Source organism: Pelodiscus sinensis, chromosome 25 (assembly GCF_049634645.1).
Source record: "Pelodiscus sinensis isolate JC-2024 chromosome 25, ASM4963464v1, whole genome shotgun sequence".
Lineage (NCBI taxonomy): Eukaryota > Metazoa > Chordata > Testudines > Trionychidae > Pelodiscus > Pelodiscus sinensis.
The window spans coordinates 16,324,630-16,348,458 of NC_134735.1; the positions used below are offsets into that span (position 1 = coordinate 16,324,630).

At 48.2% G+C, this 23,829-nt stretch overlaps 1 protein-coding gene across 2 annotated transcripts in view; it reads right to left on the minus strand.

The window, feature by feature from the left end:
- Window positions 1-1,645: 1,645 nt before the first annotated feature.
- Window positions 1,646-23,829, minus strand: part of LAPTM5 (lysosomal protein transmembrane 5) — a 44,554-nt gene continuing 22,370 nt past the window's right edge. For both annotated transcript variants that reach the window (XM_006134554.4, XM_075908540.1), the window contains exons 3-8: window positions 20,499-20,575; window positions 18,418-18,546; window positions 14,614-14,739; window positions 11,729-11,824; window positions 3,272-3,364; window positions 1,646-2,297 (exon numbers count right to left, since the gene is read on the minus strand). In XM_006134554.4, the coding sequence (XP_006134616.1) occupies window positions 2,223-2,297; window positions 3,272-3,364; window positions 11,729-11,824; window positions 14,614-14,739; window positions 18,418-18,546; window positions 20,499-20,575 (596 nt within the window). In that variant the 3' untranslated portion in view covers window positions 1,646-2,222. The remainder of the gene's footprint in view (window positions 2,298-3,271; window positions 3,365-11,728; window positions 11,825-14,613; window positions 14,740-18,417; window positions 18,547-20,498; window positions 20,576-23,829) is intronic.

The window sequence follows — 23,829 nt, forward strand, 5'->3', positions numbered from 1 at the left end:
TGGAGCTGATGCCTGGTGCTGTTCTTAGTAAAAAATCACCTAGGCTGTGTCTACACTGGCATGAATTTCCGGAACTGCTTAAAACGGAATACTATTCCATTTTCAGTTTTTCCGGAAAAGGAGCGTCTACATTGGCAGGCTGCTTTTCCGGAAAAGCCCTTTTTCCGGAAAAGCGTCTGTGGCCAATGTAGACGCGCTTTTCCGGAAAAGACTACTGGGCTGTCTACACTGGCCCTTTTCCGGAACAGTGTTCTGGAATAAGGACTTATGCCTGAGCGGGAGCAGAATAGTTTTTCCGGAATAGCAGCTGATTTTGTACAGTAGAGCATCGTTGCTTTTCCGGAAATTCAAGGGCCAGTGTAGACAGCTCGCAGCTTATTCCGGAAAAGCGGCTGATTTTCCGGAATAAGTGGCCCAGTGTAGACACAGCCCTAGAGTTTGCAACAAAGATCAGGGCTGCTCCAGCGTGCTTGGTGCTGTACAAACACATAGCAAGAGACAGCCTCCGCCCCAGGAGCTTGCTATCTCAACAGACAAGAAAGACCAAAGCTGGGAAGGGAAGCAAGTAGAAACGATTGTGGCCAATGGTCACACAGGTGCAGAGCCTGTTGGGAACGTTTCGACAACTGCACAGAGGAAATGAGCAGTTTGGGGCGCCGCTTGCAGAGCTGGGCAAACAATTGATTTCTCACTGTAGTGTCAGTTCTGGGAGGGGAGGACGGACAGAGCAGGGAAGGTGCATGTCAAAGCTTTCTGAACGGATCTGTCATCTGAAAAAGGCCCTTTTGTGTTTGCCTGGGAGATCCCAGCCTGGGGCAAGGGATGGATAACAGGCAGCAAGCAGTGTAACCCTCCTCCCCACTCCCACCCCCAGGACGATTTCTTCCTCCTCCGCTGACTGATCTGAGAATGGCCAAAGCCAAGTGTGTCAAATCTGCACAAAGTGTGGAGTCGACCAAAACTGCATTTGTCAGAAAGTAAACTGCATGTCTGAAAACATCCCCAGGTCTAGCTGCTTGATTCCTTTAGTACTTGCTTGTGGCCCTATGTGCCACAGTGATTAGTTATAAATTGCATCTTAGCACTCAGGGAATCTTCTCTCTCTATTTTGCTGCAGCCTTAAGTACAAAAATCAAATTTTAACTGATTGTTACCCCTCTTTGGCCCTGCAGAGCTAACAGAGCTCTGGGAGCACAAGCAGGACCCTACTTCCCTTTTGTGCACCTTTATCAGCGCTGCGGAATAAATTCCTGAGTTGTACCTGCAATCTGAACCGATTGCTACAGTGTATCAAATCGCACAATTTGAATGGCTGGATCTTTATTCCACAAATCATGTGCAAGGAAAAACCCAGCTAGACTCTCGGCCCTCGACACACAAGGTCGATTTTGTTAAATCGGGAGTTCTTAAATCGAATTCAGTCATTTCAAACTCATTTTCTAGTGTAGACGCGGCCTTATAAGGTTGTCTAGGAGTTCGCCAGGCCGGCAGTTAGCCTTCTTTGCAATGATGCCCGTCTGATCTGGAGGCAGGGAACTAAAATAACCTTCTGCCCCCACCATGGCATTTTTCCCAGAGTTGCTTTGAGGAGGAAGGCTGCTCAGTTGCTAGGGCAGAGCTCTCCAGACACCAGTCAGCCAGGGACTGAAGCCATCAGCGTTTTATTGAAACTCGTTGTTCCAATCACACATGAAAAGCAAAACCACAAACACTTGGCAGTGCACAACAGCCGGGCAGGACGTAATGGCCCCAACCCCTCTAAGGGCAGCGCGCACAGTTACTCAGTTCCATACACAGACAAGCTGAGCACCGCTCTGCAGCTCATTTGGGGTCACCTGCCCTTTGGCTTTTCCCTTAGGGCTGCCGGGTACCTAAGCATCTCTCAGAACTGTGCTCGCTCAGCTCCTGCCTGCTCTGTGGCTCCCATTCTCCTCTCAGCCAGAGCGCTGTGACTCAGGAGAGGGGCCCCGGAAGCAAACCGAGCTGTGCTGGGGTGAAACCAGCAGGAGGGGAGAATCAGACCCTGCACGTACATTTTGACAGCAGCAAGAGGTTGCTCTGTGCGCCAGGCCCATTGGAGCAGAGTGAGCTTGGTGCAAACGAGGGACACGCTCTCGCCACGACCAAGCGAGGCCAGTGAAGCCGAGCTCGGCCGGGTACGGAAGGAAAGCTACGCAGCATTCACAGCAGCAGAGCGGTCGTCCCATCTCCGCGCGTGAGGCTCAGACTCCTGAGTAGGGTGGTGGCGACTCCTTGCAGGGCAGTTCTAAGGCTTCCTCGTAGGAGGGCAGCACGGCCTGGAAGGAAGAGATCGTTAGAGCCCCACTCGCGCTGGACACAGGGACATTTCCAACTGGATTTTGCCTTTCCCCGGGAAAGGAGCAGGGAGGGTGCACCAGGGCTTCTGAAGGCCAGAGGTGTAGACAGTTAGAGCGTGTGGCACGGACTGAATCCAGAGCCACTGACTCAAGAGACAGGAAACTCGGCAGCCTCCATAGACGACCCAAGAGTTCTCCTAGCTGGACAGTTGTCACAACTGGCTGACATTTCCAAATTGAAAGACAAAACCAACAAAAATGTTTGAATTCCATTTTTTTTCTGTCCATTTTTGGGGGGGGTGAGAAATGATTTGAGGGGAGGGGTTGCTACTTTTCAACCCTCCTGAGTATCAATATGCTTTTAGGGTGTCTCCCTCTGTCTTTGGGAATGGTCGTTCAGAGGCTCCACTCATAATCCCAGAGCAGCTTTGCTAAAATGATCAGCAGTGAAATAGTTAAAAATATTGACATCCCAGTGAGGCTTTAGATGAGCTGCCCTTGAGATGACTGGGAAAGGATCACGCTTGGTAAGACGCCAACCCAGCAAAGCACCAACCTGAGAGTTGAATTTTAGGCCTGTGCTACTGACTTCAGGGAGAAACTTAGATTCCTAAAGCTCAGCACGGGCTGAAGAGCTTTGCTAGGCTGAGGTCTTAGCACGACGGATTCAGGCTGCCTGTAGATTCAGCGAGACAGCTCTGCATTGGTTCACAGTCAGGTATCTTCTGCAGTAGAGAAGCCTTGATTCAGAGCTACATTCTAGCAGGTTTACATGCAGCCCTGTGTAGCTCCAATGGTTTTACACGTATTGAAACTGTAGTAATGTTGGGGGCAAATGAGACCTTTACACAAGCTTCAATTCTGCATGAAGTAACCCGAACTGCTGGGCCCCCTCTCCAGGCACCCTGCCTTTTTGTGATGGACACCAGGAGCTGGGGTTCAGAATGTCTCACCTTCTCAGCAAACTCCGGCAAGACTTTCACCTCCTCTCTCTTGCTGGCTTTAAGGTGCTTGTAGCATCTCAAGACGCAGTTGAACAGGTAGGCCTGAAAATCAAAGGGGGAAAGAGGTTGGTCATTGCATTATGGCCATAGAGATGCTTTTTCATCCCTGACAAAAGTCGTTGTTTCACAGATCAGCCATTGCAACACTGCCATAGATCCGCCACTGCACGGGGTCATAGAATCATGGAATCTTAGGGCTGGAAGAGACCTCAGGAGTCATCGAGTCCAGTCCCCTGCTCAAAGCAGGACCAACCCCAACTCCATCATCCCAGCCAGGGCTTTGTCAAGCCAGGACTTAAAATCCCATAGGAATGGAGATTCCACCCCCTCCCTAGGGAAACCATCCCAGTGCTTCCCCACCCTCCTAGGGAAATAGTTTTTCCCAATATCCATCCTAGACCCTTCCCCGCACTGCAATTTGAGACCATTGCTCCTCTTTCTGTCATCTGCCAGCACTGAGAGCAACCTCTCTCCATCCTCTTTGGACCCCCCTTCAGGTAGCTAAAAGCTGCTCTAAAATCCCCCCTCACTCTTCTCTTCTGCAGACTAAATAAGCCCAAATCCCTGAGCCTCTCCTCGTAGGTCATGCGCTCCAGCCCCCTAATCATTTTGGCCACCCTCCACTGGACCCTCTCCGATATGTTCACACCATTTCTGGGGGAGGGTGGGAGCTGGAATTGGATGTGATACTCCAGCTATGGCCTCACTAGTGACGAATAAAGGGGAATAATCACTTCTCTGGATCTGCTGGCAATGCTCCTCCTAATGCACCCTAATATGCCATTAGCCTTCTTGGCTACAAGGGCGCCCTGTTGACTCATATGCAGATCCTCATCCATGGTAATCCCCAGTCCTGGGGAGTGGAGGCCCTAGAGCACTGTCCACCACATGCTTTGGGGCTCGGAACAAGCTGTCTGGGTATGGATCTTTCACCTGGAAGACGGAAGCTCTGCTCTGAATCCCCCCCCTCTGAGTGCCAAAGAGTTTGATTGTTCAAGGTGACAGGGCTACTCATGTGGCTGAAGTTACAGTGTTTTCAGACTGTGATGGATCAGGGACAAGATTGACCAGCAAAACTGAGCCCAATATTGGGATGCAGGTCAACGTATTTTACTTTTTTTTTTTTTTTTTTTTGAGTGGGACAGTAACCCAGAAAAGCATTGTGAGCCATAACCCTTGCATCTTAGCCCTCCGGCAGTAACACAAAGGATACTTTCCAAGAGGAATGAACCTGAAAGTTCTGTCCATTTAATTTATTATACTTTCATTAGTTCCACTTTTCTGGTAAAATAGCCTTTGCCCTTGGAGAATTTTATGAGCTTAAATAAATAGACTTTTTCTAGGAAAATAGATCAATTGACAGACTGTGGCCCAAGAAAATAAGCAACGTACCATATTAAATAAACGTTTGCTTTGCGATGTGCAGCAAGGCACAATCATGCATCTCTTGTTTTTATTGGCATGTGCTTTAAAACTACACTTTGGAATGTGCTTGGAAATAAACCCTAAACAGGACATCATTAAAAGACTAAGGATTTTCAAAGGAGCCTTAGGGATTTAGATGCTGAAATCATAACCCTCTGATATAAATGCACTTCTCTGAGGCAATGCAGATCACAAAGCTTAGGCCAAAGCAAGTAGGAGCTGAGACCAAACATTCAAGGGAATGCAGCTGTGGAACGAATGTCCAGAGGAGATCAAGTGAATCCAGAGTCTAGTCATCTTTTGCAAACCCTGCAAAACCCCCTCATGAGAAGCCCCTTGTGCTATAACAATGGCATTTCACAAGGCTGCCCCGGCTTCCTGCTCTTAAACCCCAGCTCTGACACCTCTTTGACCCACGATGTCCTCCCACAATCAGTCATCCAAAATAATTACCCTGAAACAAATCAACCTAAAAAAACTGCAAAGATCCCAAGCAAAACTTTTACCCCCAAAAGAGAAAAGTGCCAGATGCTCCACAAATTCCACTAAGGACCCTGCTGAAACTGGGGGGACCTGGGCACATAGCTGTCCTGGATCTCTTCGCAAGTCTCAGCCTATTGGGAAGAGCCTGCTGTCCAGGATTCCAGTCCCAACCTGGATAGCTGCACTAAATGTGACACTGGAATTTGCGTGAATTTCATCCAGTTTCAGTGTCAGCAGAACCTTTCCCTAAAAAATCTGACTGGTTGTGTCTACACTGGCACCCTTTTCCGGAAAAGGGATGCTAATGAGACACTTCGGAATTGCAAATTCCGTGGGAGATTTAAATATCCCCCACGGCATTTGCATGAACATGGCTGCCGCTTTTTTCCGGCTCGGGGTTTTGCCGGAGAAAAGCGCCAGTCTAGACGGGATCTTGCGGAAAATAACCCCGTTTCCAGAAGATCCCTTATTCCTACTTGAAAGTAGACTTATTTTCTGCAAGATCCCGTCTAGACTGGCGTTTTTCACCGGCAAAACCCCGAGCCGGAAAAAAGCGGCAGCCATGTTCATGCAAATGCCGCGGGGGATATTTAAATCCCCCGTGGAATTTGCAATTCCGACTGGTCTCATTAGCATCCCTTTTCCGGAAAGGGATGCCAATATAGACACAGCCACTGTGTCTGGAAAATGTCAAGACCGGCCAGGCTAGGCAGTGAATTCGGGGTCATCCTTTTATACAATTGCGCAGTGTTTGTAACTAAAAAAGGGAGCAAAATTTGAGGCCTGCCGCTGTGTCCCTGAAAACAAAGCCTGGTTTTGTTTTCCAAAACAAACCAATATGGCGCCCTAATCCCAAATGTGTCCGTATAAATCCACCTGCTTCTTGTAACTGCAGGATTGGGGGAGGGGAATTGCATTGCTGGCTAGAAACTCAGGTAAAACATCTTTCAGCCTAACAGCAGGATGACTGAATATAGGCCATTTGGGCCAGCGCGAAGGCAGTTCAGTGCTGATCTGCCATCCAAATTCAATGGGACGTGGGCATCTAATTCTCTGGTATCTGATGAAATCCTAGTCTCAAAGCTCCTTTGCACAGTGGGAGAGGGAAGGACTGGTCCCCCTGGAGGCTGCTGGCGGCCGGTGGGCAGTTCTGGGGGGGGGCAGGTTTGGGACTCGGGGGGTTGAGTGCGCTGGGTGGGAGGAGGATAAACTAGATGGTGTGATGGGATATATCCCACACCAGCCCTGACAGGTTTAAAAAGGGGCCAATTAGCTCACCTGGCATCACATGTGAGAGGGAGGGTCAGTATCAATTGTGAATGATGCCCAGCTGGGGGGGCTGGGGTTCAAGCTAAAGCCAGAAAGCAGAAAGAGCTGCAGACCCCATGGGAGGTCACTCAGAGCAAGCGCAGGGGAAAAGAAGCACGGGGGGGGGGGGGGGGGAGGGAGAAGAAGCGCCTGCCGTGGAGTACGGGGTCTGGAGCGAGGTTAATAGTTCTGGAGTTGGGTAGGTTCCCAGGGTAAACCTGGCGCAGGCAAGAAGAAGGTGAAAGGTTAGGGAGAAGCTCAGGGAAACAGCACCAGGGACAGGGACTGAGGACCTGCTTGCTGGTTGTAGGGTCCCGAGGCTGGAACCTGGAATGGGGCAGGCTGAGGATCCCCTGCCAGCCCCTGGCTTACTGACCTAAGGCCCAGAGCTGGGCTGAACACCAGCTGGCGATGACAGACAGGCAGTGGGACCATGGGACTCTGTAACCCTGGAGAGGGTGGACAGCGGTGACCTGGAGGGCCAAGTTCCCAGCAGACTACGGCAGAGCGAGAGATGAGCAGCCGGCTCAGCAACAGTCGCATTCCCTGAGGGGTGTGCCAGGAGGCGGGCTCTCCAGGAGTGGCAGCTTGTGACTGGCGGAGCTCACTGAATGCAAGGGAGGCTCGTCGTGGCTAGGAAAGGGCTGAGGATTCAGCACCAGCTGATGGAGGAGTGGAGGGGGTGCCAGGCGAGAGTGCAGGTAGGATGGCAGATGGGAGTGAGTAGATATGACTGGCCAGGTCCGTGACATTTGGATCAAACCCTCATTGGCCCAGCCAGGACAGCAGGACTGACCCAGCAAACTGGAGTGATCCCAGCAAATCTGGGGGCTGGTCATTTCAGCCGCTGAGGAAAAGAGAAGCATGAGCACAGATGTTCAGTGGCAAGGAAAAGGCTTTGAGGGCCTACCCCCGGGCCTATATTCCCTGGATCGTCCTTCTTCCCTTTTTTGAAGATGGGCACTTCATACATTTGCCTTTTTCCAATCTTCAGGGATTTCTCCCAATCTCCACAACTTTTCAGAGAGAATGGCCAAAGGCTCCCAAATGACATTTGCCAACTCCCTCAGTACCCTCGGATGCATTAAGTCCGGACCCATGGTTTGTGTCCATTTAGCTTTTCTAAATAGTTCCTAACCCGTTCTTTACCCACCAAGGGCTGTCCATCTTCATCCCATCTTGCGTCACTTAGCGCATTAGTCTGGGAGCCCACCTTGTCCGTGAATACAGAGGCAAAGAAAGCATTGAGTACTTCAGCTTTCCCCACATCATCTGTCACTAGGTTACCTTCTTCATCCAGTAGGGGCCGCGCACCCTCTCTGATCACCTTCTTCTTGTTAACATGCCTGTAGAAACCTTTCTTGTTATCCTTCACATCCTTAGCCAGTCGCAATTCCATCTGCGCTTTCGCCTTCCTGATAACCCCCCGGCATTCTCGAGCTATACATTTAAACTCCTCCCTGGTCATTTGTCCAAGTTTCCACTTTGTGTAAGCTTCTCTTTTGTGCTTAAGTTCACCAAGGATTTCCCCTGTAAGCCAATCCGGTCTCCTACCATGTTTGCCTCTCTTGCTACGCGTCGGGATGGTTTCTTTCTGTGCCTTCAATAAGGCTTCTTTAAAATACTGCCAGCTGTCCTGGACTCCTTTCCCTTCATGTTAGCATCCCAGGGGATTCTGCCCATCAGATCTCTGAGGGAGTCAAAATCTGCTTTTTTGAAGTCCAAGGTGTGTATTTTACTACTCTCTTTTCTTCCTTTGGTCAGGATCCTGAAATCTACCATCTCATGATCGCTGCTTCCCAGCTTGTCACCCAGCTGTACTTCCCCTATTAGTTCCTCCCTGTTTGTGAGCAGAAGGTCAAGCTGCGCACGGCCCCTGGTGGGATCCTTCAGCACTTGTACCAAGAAGTTATCCCCAACATTCTCCAAAAACTTCCTGCAGTGCCTGTGTACTGCCGTATTGGTTTCCCAACAGATGTATCTCTGTCCCCTCACAGGAATGCTTAGAAGGCCCAGACATAGTCACTCATTCAGCTTGGACACTTACTAACATTGCAGGGAGTTACCTACATTTAACATTCCACACAGAGCTCCCTGCATGGTGTGTATAGACCCCGCCCCAATATGCAGGCCCCTGGGTGGGCAGAGCACGATGCCAAAGATAAATGGCTCCGCAGCACATTGTCAGGGTTCCATTGCTGCTGTAGCTCTGCGAGGTGGTGAAGTGAGCACCAGGCTGACAGGCCCAGTTAGTTACCAGCTCTTCAAAGCATCCAGCAGCAGGGCACTAGCTGCCAGGGGAATAACAGAGCAAGCACAGGAGCAGTTTGGGCAGCCAAGGTGCTGTCCGAAGGGGTCATGGCCCTAGGCCAGCTTGCCCAGATGGCATTGGCCTGAGACCTGGGGAAGGCATGCCAGGGGAACAGCAGTGAGGTGAATACCTGTCATGATTCTCAGTGCTGGCAATAGGCCGGGGGTGGGTGGGAATGTTATGGCCTGGTCTCATGCTCATAAAGAACAAAGAACCATAATCACTTGTAGCAGGTTTTATTACATACCTTAAAAATTCCCACCTGTCTCCCACGTTCCACCATGGCCTGCAGATTTGTTTGTGATAAAGCCTTTGTCTTTCCTTCCATTGGGTAGTGAAGGGGAAGTTACTTAGCTTAATGATTTAAATCTTCATCAGCCCCAGGTATCCTTTAATGTACATGGTTGGGGCAGAAATATACACCCCTAGAAATAAGGGAGGATTCAATTCTGGTCCTCTGTTTTCCTCTCCAGAAAAGCCTGCATTGCCTCTCTTGAATAATAGCGAATAACTGTAATAATACCAACACCCTTCTGCACTTCCAAAGCTGTCTTCGCCTGACAGCCTCAAAGTGCTTTATAACAGTCAGCTCCCACTGTAGGGGTAGAGCAGTACAATGCTGATAAAGCCTGTCTCTTATCCTGCTGTCCATCTCAAAGCGCTGACATATTTAGCCTCCCTTGCTCCATCCCACAGATGGGAAACTGAGACAGAGAGATTGAATGACCCAGGGGCAGAGCAGGGAACTGCACTCGCAACTTCTCTATTGTAAGCCACTGTCCTCACCACTGGGCCATCTGCCTCACTTAGGCACAGAGCAGTTAAGCAGCTTGCTACACACCACCAGGAAATTAGTGGCAGATGGAAATGAAATCCACGTGTCATAGCCCCCTCTTCTCTGGCATTGAGCCTGCTTTCCTGCACAGCGTGTTCCGTGCAGCAATGGTGTGTAGAGGACAGAGCTCAGGGGCAGTAATGTCATGTTAGAAGGAGAACAGGCAGCTCCACATGTCCAGTAGGAGGCTGTTTGAATGGAAGAACAGTAAATGCTTGCAATAGGTCATTAGGTGCTGGCTTGGATGGACCTTGAGGTGCTGTCCTGGGGGCACCAGTGAATTAAAAGAGATGAACCTAAATGAGCCAAATGTCCTTTTTAGACCTAAAATGTTTCCGTATGTAACCCTGGTCCTTGTAGAAACTCTGTCGCTTGGAACTGGTCCCCTATTGGAACAGGCCTCTGCCTCCAGCCCTCACAGTCATTATGTTCCAGAGGAAGGTGAAGGAAATATCATGGTGCCTGGATTGTGGCGCCACAGTGTGTGAATTTTAGGGGCCAGTTATGTTCTGCTGTCAGTCAGGAGTAGCAGAGGTTCACCTGTCATTGCCATGGCAACCAAGGTGAATTTAATCTGAACAGTGTGAATAACCTCCAAACAGTAAGACCAGTGAGGCTGTGGGATAACTCCACGAGGGCGTGAAAACAGTGACATCTCATCTCACTGGGACAGCCAAACCAGCAAGAGGTTGGCCAGCTGGGGCTGGGAATCACCATCTAATCTGCCACCAGACCAGGTAAGTAGCCCCTCTTCCACAAACCCTTTCCCCCTCCTGGCCCTTGGCCACAGCGCTGGGGGGCGGGGGGGGGGGAGAAAACCCTGCAGGACAGGAGGGAAAGACCCCTGCCAGCTAGGGAGGGGGAAGGAGAGAGAAGACACATGTCAGTTGCGGGGTGGGGGAGAGGAGGCTCCTGCCAGCCAGGGGGTCTGGGGGGAAGGAGAAAAGGCCTCTGGAGGGGCTGGGGAGAGAGAGAAGGCCCTTTCTGCAAGGGGGACCGGGAGTCTGGCTGAGGGGACAGAGAAAGCCCTTCCAGATGGTACACCCTGGCCTGAGCCCCTCCTCAGTCCTCACTCTCACCCCCCATACCCACACACATCCCCAGGCCCCTGCCCTGAGCCCCTCCTTAACTCCCCACCCTGACTCCCACCCTTAGCCTCCTGCCCTACCACCCCCCTCCCCAGCTTCCCCAAGGCCCTGCCTTGACTCCTGCACCCACCCTCCCTCCTCCCCCTCACTGCCAGCCTGCTGCCTGAAGGAGCCGGGCAATGCCGGGTAAGTCTAATGTTGAAAATATACGATGAAGTCATGTCTGACGTGCAATCAGATAAGACATTGTGCTTCAGAACAGCTCGTCTGGCTGCCTGGGAAGAATGTTAATAACAAAATCTCCACTTGACAAATTGCATTTTCATTCGGGGGCATCTGCTGGGATACCTGGAGACGTGGTGGGGGGTTTTGAAGTGATATGAAACTAGTCAATGAAAAAAACTGTTCTCTGAGCTTTGCAGAGAGGGGCAAAAAACTCGGCTGTGAAGGTATTTTCTACAAGGGAGGGAGGAGTCGGGGGTTGGTGGGGTTTTAATTATTTTCAGGAGAGCAGCAGCCCTGCAGCTCAGCTGGTGTAAGCTGGGCTAAGCCCCAGTGACATCAGAGCATCTCCACTGATTTTCACCAGCCAAGGAGCCAACCCTCTAACTACTGATGGGATATATTTTGTCACGCTGGAGCCAAAGCACCCCCATCTTTTAATCTCAGCTCATGATGCTCCGGGAGGCTGACACAGCAATGTCAGCTCTAAAGGTTGGGGCAAGATGGAGCTGTGGGGAGGTTTGGTTTCACACTCGCAGTCGGCAGAGGGATGGAACCAAATTGTTTGAATCTCAGGCCTCTCTCCTGCACTTGTCCCAGTATCTAAGCTCTGTGTTATCCACACCGATCCTGTGGTAAGTGCCTCTAGTGGCAGGTCCACAGAGGAGCAAATCTTCATGTCTTATGGGGCAGCAAACTTTTGCTCAACCTTCCTGGGACCCAGGGCTGATTACCTTTAGGAGGAGGACAGCGATGAATGTGATGGTGAAGGTGATCATCACTTTGGCATACTCCTCGGAAGAAAACTTCTCACGGCTTGGCAGGAAGCTCTGAAAGGAAAGGGAAGTGCCCATAAAAGTCAGATGTCTTTAACCCAACACTAAGGGCTGCGTGGAATCAGTTGACAGTTTTGGTTTGATTCCTTGGAGACACATTCCTTGCTTCCCTGTTACTGGGGAAAGTTTTCATGACAAAGGATTAAACTTTCTGGTTCTGCTGAAGTGGAAGCATAGTGACCCTTAAGGGACAGGTTTAATTTCCTGTTGATAACCAGGTGTAATGTTTCCTGGCCTGTATCAGGACTTTTATTAACCCAGGTTGGATCTAGCCCTCTCTGACAGGAATATGTGTAATGACAGACTATGGGCAAAATTCCTTGCTCTCACGAGTAAAGGCAGATCTTGAGTTAGTCAACATTTCCCACACACCCCCAACAGAGAATTTCAACAAAAATGAAAAGTATCATCTGTATTTTCAATGGAAAATTTGTAGTTTTCAGGAAAAAATCAGGTCTCAAAATATTTCAGCCAAAAAAAAAATATTTTGGCCAAACAAATATTTTGATTCTGAAATGCTGATGCAGTGCCTTGTGGGTGCTATAGTTCAGGTGCCTCATGCTCCCACTCTCTTCAATATGCAGGGTTCATTGGTCAGCCTACATCTCTCAGGATGCACCATGCTGTGCCCTTTGTGTATATACATTTTTCAGATTTTGGCTGAAGTATTTATTTTTTTATTCTTTTGCCAAAATATTTCAGTTTTCAGATGTTCTATTTTTTAACCAAAAATTTTTAAAAAAATTTTTGCAGAAAGAAATAGAGTGTAATCAAAATCTCAATTTTCCATCAAAAAGAATTTTTAATGGAAATTGTCAACTAGCCCTAATATTTTCACTAAATTTTAACTCATGAATTTGTTATTTTAAAACCTGAGCCTAATCCATTGATATTAAAGGCACTCAGGGTACGTCTAGACTACATGGCTCCGTCGACAGAGCCATGTAGATTAGTGTACTCGAAAAAGGGAAATGAAGCGGCGATTTAAATAATCGCTTCTTCATTTACATCAAAATGGCTGCCGTGCTATGCCGATCAGCTGTTTGATGGCACAGCGCGGTAGTCTGGAGGCTCTGCGGTCGACAAGGAAAGCCCATTTCATGAGTCATAATGGGGCGGTTGACAAGGGCTTCCCTTGTCGACCATGGAGCATCCAGACTAGTGCTCTGTGCTGTCAAACAGCTGATCGGCACAGCGCGGCAGCCATTTTGATGTAAAAGAAGCAGCAATTATTTAAATCGCCGCTTCATTTCCTTATGTCTAGAAACCGTCGATGGAGCCATGTAGTCTAGACATACCCATAGACTTCTAGCTAAAATAGTCTTTGAGGGGGAGCCATGTTAGTCTGTAACTTTAAAAACAATGAGTAGTCCTGTGGCACCTTAGGCTAGATCTATACTAGGGGATAAGTTTGAATTAAGATACGCAATTCCAGATATGCTAACTGCATAGCTGGAGTCAAACTATCTTAAATCAAATTTTGGCGCCATCCACAGCAGGAGGCTGACAGGAGCACACTCTCCCTTCGACATCCCTTACTCCTCATAGGAGCAGGACTACCAGTGCCAACAGGAGCACCCTCTCGGTTCAAATTAGTGTCTTTTCACTAGACCTTCTAATTCAAACTCCAGAAAATCGACTGTGCCAGATTCAATCTTTCCTGCAATATAGACAAGTCCTTAGAGACTATCTAAAATATATAGAATCATGAGCTTTCATGGGTAAAACCCACTTGATCAGATGAATTGGAGTGGAAATAACAGAAACCAAGAGATATATAAATGTAAGCAGGGTCCGAATCAATGCTTCCATTACAGCCAGCTGGAATGGGAAAGACATCCTCGGTGTGTTTACATAAATGCAGTTTGCCCCTGTTTTGCTTAGATGTGTTAGATATTCAGCTGTTACAATCGTGTTTTACTCATTGTAATTAACTTGGCTGGTGTTGGGTTACAAAATGTGTTACTATTAATTGCAATGTCTGTTATTATTGTGGGAATACAAAATAAGAAAGTCTGTGCTTACCCTGGCACAAAGGAGGGAATCAGTGTCAGTTTAAAGAATGAGATTCTGTGCTTGTGCATGTGTACACAGTTCACTCAGTTTCTTAGGCCTGCTAGATATTCAAATAGAAACAGATTGACAGAACCAGACAAGTACCCAGAAGTCACCTATGTCAAGACAGGCCCAACAAGAAAAATAACAGAACTCCACTAGTCATGACCCACAGCCCCCAACTGAAACCCTTCCGGCTCATCATTGACAATCTACCCACTAAAGCTCATGATTCTATATATTTTAGTTAGTCTCTAAAGTGCCACAGGACTACTTGTTGCTTCTAGCTAAAGTTGAAGGTGTTTAATTGGTTTGCTGAGTAGGTATGGACTTGGTTTGTGTGTAAGTGCTTTGCTGTATGAGAGCCACAGTGGAGATATGTCCCGAGGAAGGCTGATTTCCAGCCTCCCAGTTTTGCAGATCTAATTTGCATACACAAAATTTGCTCTAGCAAAACAAATTGTGCTTTTAGGAAATAATAATTGCATGAGCAAACAGGGAATAGCACAGTTATGTTGATTAAAAAGTCCTACAGCTGTCCTTTGGCACTGAGCAGAACAAATTTGGGGATGTGACTTTAACATCAAGTATTAAATAAACATTTTTAATAACAGATGAAAACTGGTTGAACATTTTGCTGGTTTCCTTAATAAGCTAAAATTACTAAATAATAAAACATTCTGACACTCACTGTACAGACTCATGGTTGTCATTAATTTCTTACCTACCTCTTGGTTCACAGAGTGGAAGCTGAGATAGGCTGGGACCTCCATGTAGGAACTACAAAGAGTTAAGATGCTCAGGCAGAAATCAAGTATTTCCATGGTCAGGAAGGGAACCTTTGTGTGTGATTTCTACAGAGACAAAAATGTCAGAGTGAGCAAGGTTTTACATAAGAACGGACGTACTGGGTCAGACCAAAGGTCCATCCAGACCAGCGTCCTGTCTGCGGACATTGGCCAATGCCAGGTGCCCAGGAGGGAGTGAACAGAACAAGGAATCATCACATGAGCCCTCTTCTGCCATCCATTTCCAGCCTCTGACAAACAGAGGCTAGGGATACCATTCCTACCCATCCTGGCTAATAGTCATTGATGAACCTAACCTAACCTCCATGAATTTATCTAGCTCTTTTTGGAACCCTGTTAAAGTCCTGGTCTTCAGAACCTACTCTAGCAAGGAGTTCCACAGGTTGGCCATGTGAAGAAAAACTTCCTTTTGTGTGTTTTAAACCTGCTACCTATTAATTTCATTTGGTGACTGTTACATCTTATATTATGTTTTATGTTTGGTTATATGAAAGAACCATGCTCAGGGTTTTTCCTTAACTATAAAGGGATGGATTCTTCTTTGTCCTGCACTTGGGTCTTATTCTCATTTATGCCACAGCCCTTTTATGCCATTCTAGCAGTGCTATCAGAGCTTTACATGGCCTTAAGTTTAAGTTGTTCCTGAAGGTGCCTTTATTTTGCTGAGATGGTCTAGAGGTTATGTCTATACTGCGATTAGTATGTCATACTGTAAGGCAGTGGTCCCCAACCTTTTGAGGTTGTGGGCGCCAGGGGGCGTGGCCGTTCGCCCGCTGGGCGCCAGGGGGCGGGGACACTTGCGCGCCCGGGGGCGGCCCCCCCCATAGTCGCTTGCCCGGGAGTGGCCCCCCCCATAGCCACGCGCCCGGGGCCGGGACCCCCCCATAGCCACGCGCCCGGGGCCGGTGCCCCCCCCGCAAGCACCCCGCAAGCGCCGCGTGCCTGGGGCCGGCGCTTCCCCCTCCCCCCTGCAAGCGCCGCGTGCCCGGGGCCGGCGCTTCCCCCTCCCCCTGCAAGCGCCCGGGGCCGGGGCCGGCGCTTCCCCCTCCCCCCTGCAAGCGCTGCGCGCCCGGGGCCGACGCTCCCCGCAAGCGCCGCGCCATGTGCCCGGGGCCAGGCCAGCCCTGAGCACCTGGCGGGCGCATGCACCGTGTTGGGGACCACGGCTGTAAGGTATGTCTACATTGCAGTCAGAAGTGTGATTGCAGCTGTGGTGACATACCCACACTAGCTTACATCTAGATAGCTTTGGTGACAAAGCAGTGAAGCCATGGCACCTTGGGGCTATGTCTAGACTGCAAGCTTCTTACAGAAGAAGCTTTTCCAGAAGAGATCTTTAGGAAAAGCTTATTTTGAAAGAAAGCGTCCACACAACAAAAGCGGAATAAAAAAAGCATTGAGGAGGGGGATAGCTCAGTGTTTGAGCATTGGTCTGCTCTATCAAGGGTTGTCAGTTCACTCCTTGTGGGGGGCCATTTAGAATTCTTGGGCAAATCTGTCAGGGATGGTACTTGGTCCTGCTTTAAGGGCAGGGGGCTGGACTCAACAGCCTCTCAAGGTCCCTTCCAGCTCTCTGAGATAGGTATTTATTTATCGGATGCTATCTTGCATTTAAGTTGTGATTAGTATGGAGAGAGTGGCCACCAGGGCACCTGTGTTAGTTCCTGGAGGCCTCTTCTTTCAAAAGAACTCCCTCTTCTGCATCCACACATGCCTTTTTCCCAAAAAGCTTTTTCGGAAAAAGGCTTCTCCCTCGTAGAAAGAGGTTTACCACTGTCAGAAAAAACCCTCTGTTCTTTTGACTTTCTGTGGACATAAGTATAGTTTTTCCAGAAAAATGCTGCAGTGTAGACATACCCTGGATGTCATCATGGGCTATACAATACCCTGGGACTCTAGAGACACACTTGCTCAGCTGGGCCATGCTGCCACAGCCTCACTGCTATACTTACTGGAGCTAGGTAGATCAGCGCTAGCTTTGTGATGACTTCACATGCATCAATTACACCTCTGACTGAAGTAGAGCCATACCCTTTCTGCTAACGGAGAGCTAATCTCTGGCATTACTATTGACACCAGTGCAAAGTGGATGTAAAATTTTGTGGTTTACCATCTTACCCTTTGCACTAGGGCACCTGATGGTACAAGGGGCGAGGGGTAATGGTGGTGTATCAGGCCTGTCACCTATAAACATTTTTTAAAATAGTCTAGAAAGTGTAATACATTCTCAGGCCAAATTTTTTCAGACTTAGGGTTCATCTAGACTGCGGGTTTTTTTCCAAAATAATTGCACTTATGTCAACACGGCTACTGCATTCTTTCAAAAGAAAATCGAAAGAACATTGGGGGGTTTCTGACATTGGTACACCTCATTCTATGAAGAAGAACGCCTTTTCCAAAAGAGCTCTTTCAGAAAAAGGCATGTGTGGACGCGGAAGAGGGAGTTTTTTCAAAAGAGGCCTCCAAGAAGAAGCACAGGTGCCCTGGTGGCCACTCCATCCATAGTAATCACAACTTAAATGCGAGATAGTGTCCATTCCGTGTGGATGCTATCTTTTGAAAAAGCAGATCGGTTTTTCGATGCACTTTGGCAGTGTGGATGCTCTCTTTTGGAAGAGCTTCTTCTGAAAGAAGCCTGAGGTCTAGATGTACCGTTGGGGAGTTAGTGCTAATATTAGGCAGCAAAATCCATATTTAGGCATCCAACAAGTGGGCTGAATATCATGCAAAAATACAGCTTTCAAAGCTTCTGGACGGCTGATGATGGAAGCTGCTGGCTTTCACTGCCTCTGAAAATTGTGGCTGATTTTGGTATCTAAATATGTTTGATGCTTATGGCCTCAAGTCTGACTCTTGACCAGAGATGAAACGTGTATTTAGTTACCAATGGCATGAGAGGAGAATTTATCACTACAGTTTCCCTTTAAAGGACTGACTAGAATGACCTCAGACCTCTCAACTGTGCATCGCCTTAGACACAAATGTTCCCCTGGGCCAACCCTCAACCAGTTGTCACTTCAGTTTTATTACGGTAAATAAAGTTCATCTCGTACGATGAATCAGGCAAGTGAGCTTCTCGGAAATGTGATCGATATTAAATGAATGATTCCTGCAGCGAGGCAGAGTTTCCACTTACACAACGTTGGGAGACTAGCACTGGACTCTGGGCCCCAATGAGTCCAAGGGCAAAACACCTGCTGAGTTTGGTAGGGCCAGACATTCACCCTTCATTCAGATAGCCCACCAAGTATCCTGCTTGGGACGCCACGTCCAATCAGATCACTAGCGTATCTGCCTTAGGTATTTATACAGCCCCATGACAGTATCATGGGAACGCCTCATCATGGTTTCAATGTATTCATCCTGTGAGGAAACACTCCATGGCAAAGGGGGAGCTGAGTCACAGAGAAACTAAGTGACTTGCCCAAGGTGACACAGAACATCTATGGCAGAGCAGGGGTTCAAACCCTAAATCTTGGTTAGATGCTCCTAACCACTGGACAAGCCTTCTCAACCTCTAGAGCCTTTGTCTAATCCATTATGTCTAGTATCCTGCCCCCAGGGTTGGCCCATCATGAGGTACCCTAGGAGAGCTAAGCCACTCCATATATAAAGCTAACCCAGTAGGATGCCTGATCATTCATGCCTGGAGTCTCCATCACATAGAGTACTATAGATCTGAGCCCTGGCAGCCTGAATTGGGGGCTCATGCTTGTTACTTACCACATGGCTAATGGACATAAATGACAGCATTTCAGGGACCTGGATGTAGGAGCTGAAAATTGTGAAGAGGGTGAGGAGAAAATCCATGATTTGCAAAGCCAGGAATGGAATCAAGAGGCGTTCCCTGTTCTGTGAGAGAGAGAGAGAGCAGGCAACTGCATATTATTATTCAAGTGTGATCATTTAGTTTAGAAAGAGCTGATCTAGTGCCAATGTGCTGTTATAACTAGGAAAATTCATATACACCAGTGGTCCCCAACACGGTGCCCGTGGGCGCCATGGCGCCCGCCGGGGCATTTATGTGCGCCGGGCTAGCGCTGCCCCACTCGCACTGCTGCCGTGCCGCTTGTTGTTGATTTCAGCCCCTCCCCCCATCTATCCCCTTCCCTCCGGCCTCTTGTCTAATCAGCTCCAGGAGAGCTCGGGAGACCCTCCACCTGCTCCACGAGGAGCTTGGACCCTGGCGCAGGCAGCGCCCCACCCAGCGCTCTGCCTCGCTCCTGTTCCCAGGTGTTTGTACAGGGCTGCCAACCAGCTGCACTACCACGCCGGCCCCTCCACACTTCCGCAGCACCCCCGGGAGCTGCTGGCCACAGAATCCCTTGCAGCAGCTGCAGCCGAGCCCTGGCCTGGCGGCTCCTCTCTCTCCTCTTGCAGGGGAGGGGCGCCTGTGGCGCCCCGTTTCACATCGGGGAAAGTTGTGTACAGCTGCAGAGAAAGGGAAGTAGGGGGACCCGTGACACTTTTCACCTCTCCCCCAAAGTGCTCCGACATTTCCGCGCGTGCTGTGGGGAGGGGACACAAGGATTTGGTGGGGAGAGGGAAAGGAGACGGAATTCGGTCATTGGGGGGAGGTGGGAGAGGGGAGCAAACTGGGTCTGGTTGGGATCTGGTTTGGCTGGGAGGGAAGAGGGTACAGGGTGGATCAGGTGGGGGAGAGAAGAGGGGTAGACTGGGTCCAGTCACTGAGAGGTCAGGTTTGCCTGGGAGGGGAGAGAAGGTGGAAATTGGGTTCTGTGCGTGCATGGGGGGGGGGGAGTCGGGATGTGTGTGGACAGGGATGTGTATGGAGGGGAGACAGGACGTAGGCTAGGTTTGGCCGGAGAGTGTGGTGGGAGTCAAAGAGAAAGAGGCGCTTTCCTCCTCAGTGCCTGTCCTGGGGGGGGCAGCCAAAAAAATGTTTTGCTTGGGGCAGCAAAACACCTAGAGCCGGCCCTGGCCCCACCCCCGGGTGCGCAGCCTATGCGCAGCCCCTCCCCCGGGTGGCCCTGCCCCCAGGTGGCCCAGCAGCCCCGCGCGGCGCCCACCACCCAAAAAGGTTGGGGACCACTGATATACACACACCTCTGGCAGGACACTTCACCTCTAGCTCAAGAGACCAGTGTGATAGGCATGTTAGAAATCTGCATTATAGACATTAAAGCTGATCAAAAATGGCTTTTGGTTTTTTAATATGGAAAATGTAGTTTTACTTTTCAGCCTGAATGCTGAAATATTTCATTTGGGAAATTCTGCTGCTTTGCCTGATGGGATTCTAGTTTGGGTGCCTCAAACCGCTGTTCTCCTCTGTCGGCTAAGCTCCGTAGTCAGACTATATCTCCCATGACTCACTGGAGATGGGAAGACGAAGCCCTGGCTGGGTTGATTGAGTTGGGTTGGTCCTGCTTCGGGCAGGGGGCTGGACTCGATGACTCCTGAGGTCTCTTCCAGCCCTGGGATTCTATGATTCTATAAGACGGCCACATCATGGGAGTGTGTCGTCTGACCAGCCCATATAGAAAAACAATGGCCATTGGGCAGCATTTGCACATCACAATATTTGGGGGGTTAGCTGAAATATTTCATCAAAAAATCTTAACTGTCAGTGGGAAGCAGACTCTTGGTATGATAAAAAAATCAAAGAAAACCCAATTTCCATCAAATACAATTTTAAAGTAAAATTCCCCCCTAACTGTAGTAGGCATTTCCAGACTCTGAACAAGTTTGTGATTGACCAGATCAATGGGTTTAAAATGATAGATAACCTTCCACTGCACCATGCCCTCAAAAACAAGATTAAAGGCCATTTGACAATGACGTACCTTCACCACTCCATAGAGAAGACAGAAGCTGGTGATAAAGAGCATGATGATCAACAGGAAGCTGGTGGTGACATCCGCTAATAAAAAATAATAATATTAAATCCTAAAGCAACACAGTAACATTTTAAATCATGGGCCAAATCGTCTCACTCAATCACCACTCAATGGAAATTTTCACTGAGCTAAGGGCAGAAGGATTTGGTTCCATAAGCCAAAGCTTTTCCTTCACCATAATGACATCCCCTTGTAGGACTGAACACAGGACCCGCACTGTTAAATCCAGTTGCTCCGTCCCAACTAAAGAAGTAGCTCTGCTAGGTGCCACCAGTTATAGGCTCATACCCTCATGTGCAACAGTTGCTAGCCAGAGACATGGCACAGTTAAGCAGAGAATTCTATAAAGCTCTGTTGTCGGTGGAAGATAAATATTTTGCAGATGTTAGGCTATGCAAATTGTCTCCCAAAGCAAGTAACAAAGCCGCCATCTTGGAGGACATTTGCTTCTGGGTTGGATGGACACTGGAGAAGAGACTGAAAATCCTTATAGGGTCTTTTCATATTTAACTTCTGTAATTCTACAGACTAAGACTCACTCCTGGGCATTGCTGTCTTGGCTCTTCCTACACTCATTCAGAAGCCTGTTCCTGTGGTTTGTACTTCAGGGGGTGTGAATGTATGGAACCATGTCTCATTTGCCCCCAAACACTCCCACATGAAGGATCAAATCTGCATCCACTGAGCCAGACCGGAGTTTCTATCCATGCTGCAGAATTCTCCCTTCCACTTCCTATGGCAGGTCTGCTGTAGGTGCAACAATGGCCCATGGTGTGCTACAGAAACAACAATGCCCCCCTCTTCCTTTAGCAGGCTTTTGACTTTGGGATCCTGCCTCCCACTCGCACTAGGGCATCTGGCTGGTGAGTAGTCATAGAATCTCTAACCATGCTTCCTGCCCTCCCCCAGCCTCAGACCTACACTGAAAGTTGCCATGGGAGACCTCTGTTCATATCTGGGGAGGAAACCCTCCTCCCCCGCACAGCCTGTCCACTTTGCTTGGGGATTTTTTTGCTGTGGATGAAAGCTTCCCCAGATTGGGGGGTGGATCTCACGAGACTGCTTCCGTCTGTGATTTATACATACCTGCTGGCAAATGAATAAACATGCTATATGGGGCTCTCTCTCTCCCATCTGTCTGTATGCATCACTGCTTGCTCCCACGGCTGAGTATCCCAGAGATACCCAGGAATTTCATAAGCAGGGAGATGTATGCTATGAAATAAATGTCCTCTCTCATTGCAACTGTGATATAAACAGCGTACGCCTTGGCGGTCTGATGAAGTCTACACTAGGCCTTGGCAACCATCCCAGGGGGACCAATAAAAAAGCCGGTTTTATTTGCCAAATGTGTATTTTGATTAACTGCTGGCCACATCAGAGTTTGTGTGTTGAATGTAGCTAGAAGGGGCGTTGAATGACTCCTAATGTTTCTCTTGAATGCAAAGAGGCCTGTTTCTGTTTTATGGCCCCATAAACTGGCCTGGGGAATGCGATTTTAATAGTCATATTTGCTGATTACTAGGGATGGAGATGTAGGTTCTTGGGCTGCTGATACACTGCGGAGTGCCACTCCTGACCAGCAGGGCTTAAAGACGGGGCAGAATTGGTAAGCGAAATAAACCCAATGGTCCTTTCAGTGTGTTCCATTTCCAGTGCCAGCGATTTGGGCCCATATGACAAAAACCACTCTCACCATTCTTCCTGCATACCTCTGGCCCTTCCCTTGGGTGATTCCAGCAAGATTGTGATGACAACCCCAGTCAATATTGCCACACTGAGACAAGTTTATATATTAATTAAACAAAACCAAAGGAAATTGATTCACTGCCAATGGAATAAAGGTATACTATAGAGCTGACCTTTCCAAGAGGCACAAAGGCCAAATAATTCCCACTGAAAGACAAAAGATTAGGGCACCTGGTCCTATTTACACCTTTGAAAATCTCCCTTGATGAAGTTAAGATTGTCACTCCGCCCTTCTCTTCCACTATTGTTTATTTCATATTTGTGTAGTGCATGAAATCATACAACATTAGACATACACAACTTGGAGCTGCAAAGCTTCTGAGAATGATAAAGATATTAAAAGTTTAAATTCTAATGTATGCACTTTTGGAGTTTCTCCCATAGTTGAGTCTTGTGGGAAACCAAAAATTAAAGGGGTGTGAATTTGATTAATAGGAAATGGTAAAGAGTTTGACAACATTCTAGGGTATTAACACAATCCAGTCTGCTGCAATATATACACAGAGGCCAGCAGGAATAGAGGACAAGTGAGAGAACCAGTTTTGGGAAAAAATAATCCTATATTTGAATTCAAGGTGAGCATTTTGAAGTGTTTAGACACATTGTTTTCACTTCTAGTTTCTGGAACTATAAAGGCTGATCTTTGTGATATTTCCCAATATTATTGGAAAAAGAAATGCCTGAAATCTCACGAGGAGAGCTCCGTGAAAGATTTTTGATGCATCCTGGAATCTAAAAGTGTTTTAGGGTACATCTACACAGCACCCTAAACTCAATATAAGATACGCAATTTGTGCTATGCAAATTGCATATCTTATTTTGATTGTATTTAGAAATAGCTTATTTTGAAATTTGGCGTGTCTACATAGTGCCAAATGTTTAAATAACACGCTATTTTGAGACATCCCTTAACCCTCGTGGAATGGGGGTTAAAGGGATGCTGAAAAAGCACACCTGTTATTTCGAAAAATATGTCAAAATATTTTGAAAAATACTTTGAAATAATGGACGCATTTAAAATATGCAGGGTAGCTATTTTGGGATACCGGAGGTATCCCAAAATAGCCCCTCTGTTTAGATGTATCCTTAGGGTGTGTCTAGGCTACTGAGTTTTGTCGACAAAAGTGGACTTTTGTTGACAAAACTATACCTGCGTCTACACTACTGCTGAGTTCTGTCGACATAACATCGACAGAACTCAGCAGTTTTGTCGACTCTGGTAAACCTCATTTTACGAGGCATAACACCTTCTGTCGACAGAGTTCTGTCGACAGAAGGTGTTATTGCCTGTAGGGTTGCGTCTAGACTACAGGGTTTTGTCGACAAAGCAGTTTGCTTTGCCGACAGAACTGAATGTGTCTAGATGCTCTATGTCAACAGAAGTTTTGTCGACAATATCTGTCGACAAAACTTCCGTCGACAAAACCCTGTAGTCTAGACGTACCCTTAGATTGCATTGGAAATCTGCAAAATACAGCACCTGTGGAAAGGAAGGATGAGTGGAGGGAATACATACCAAATTTCATTT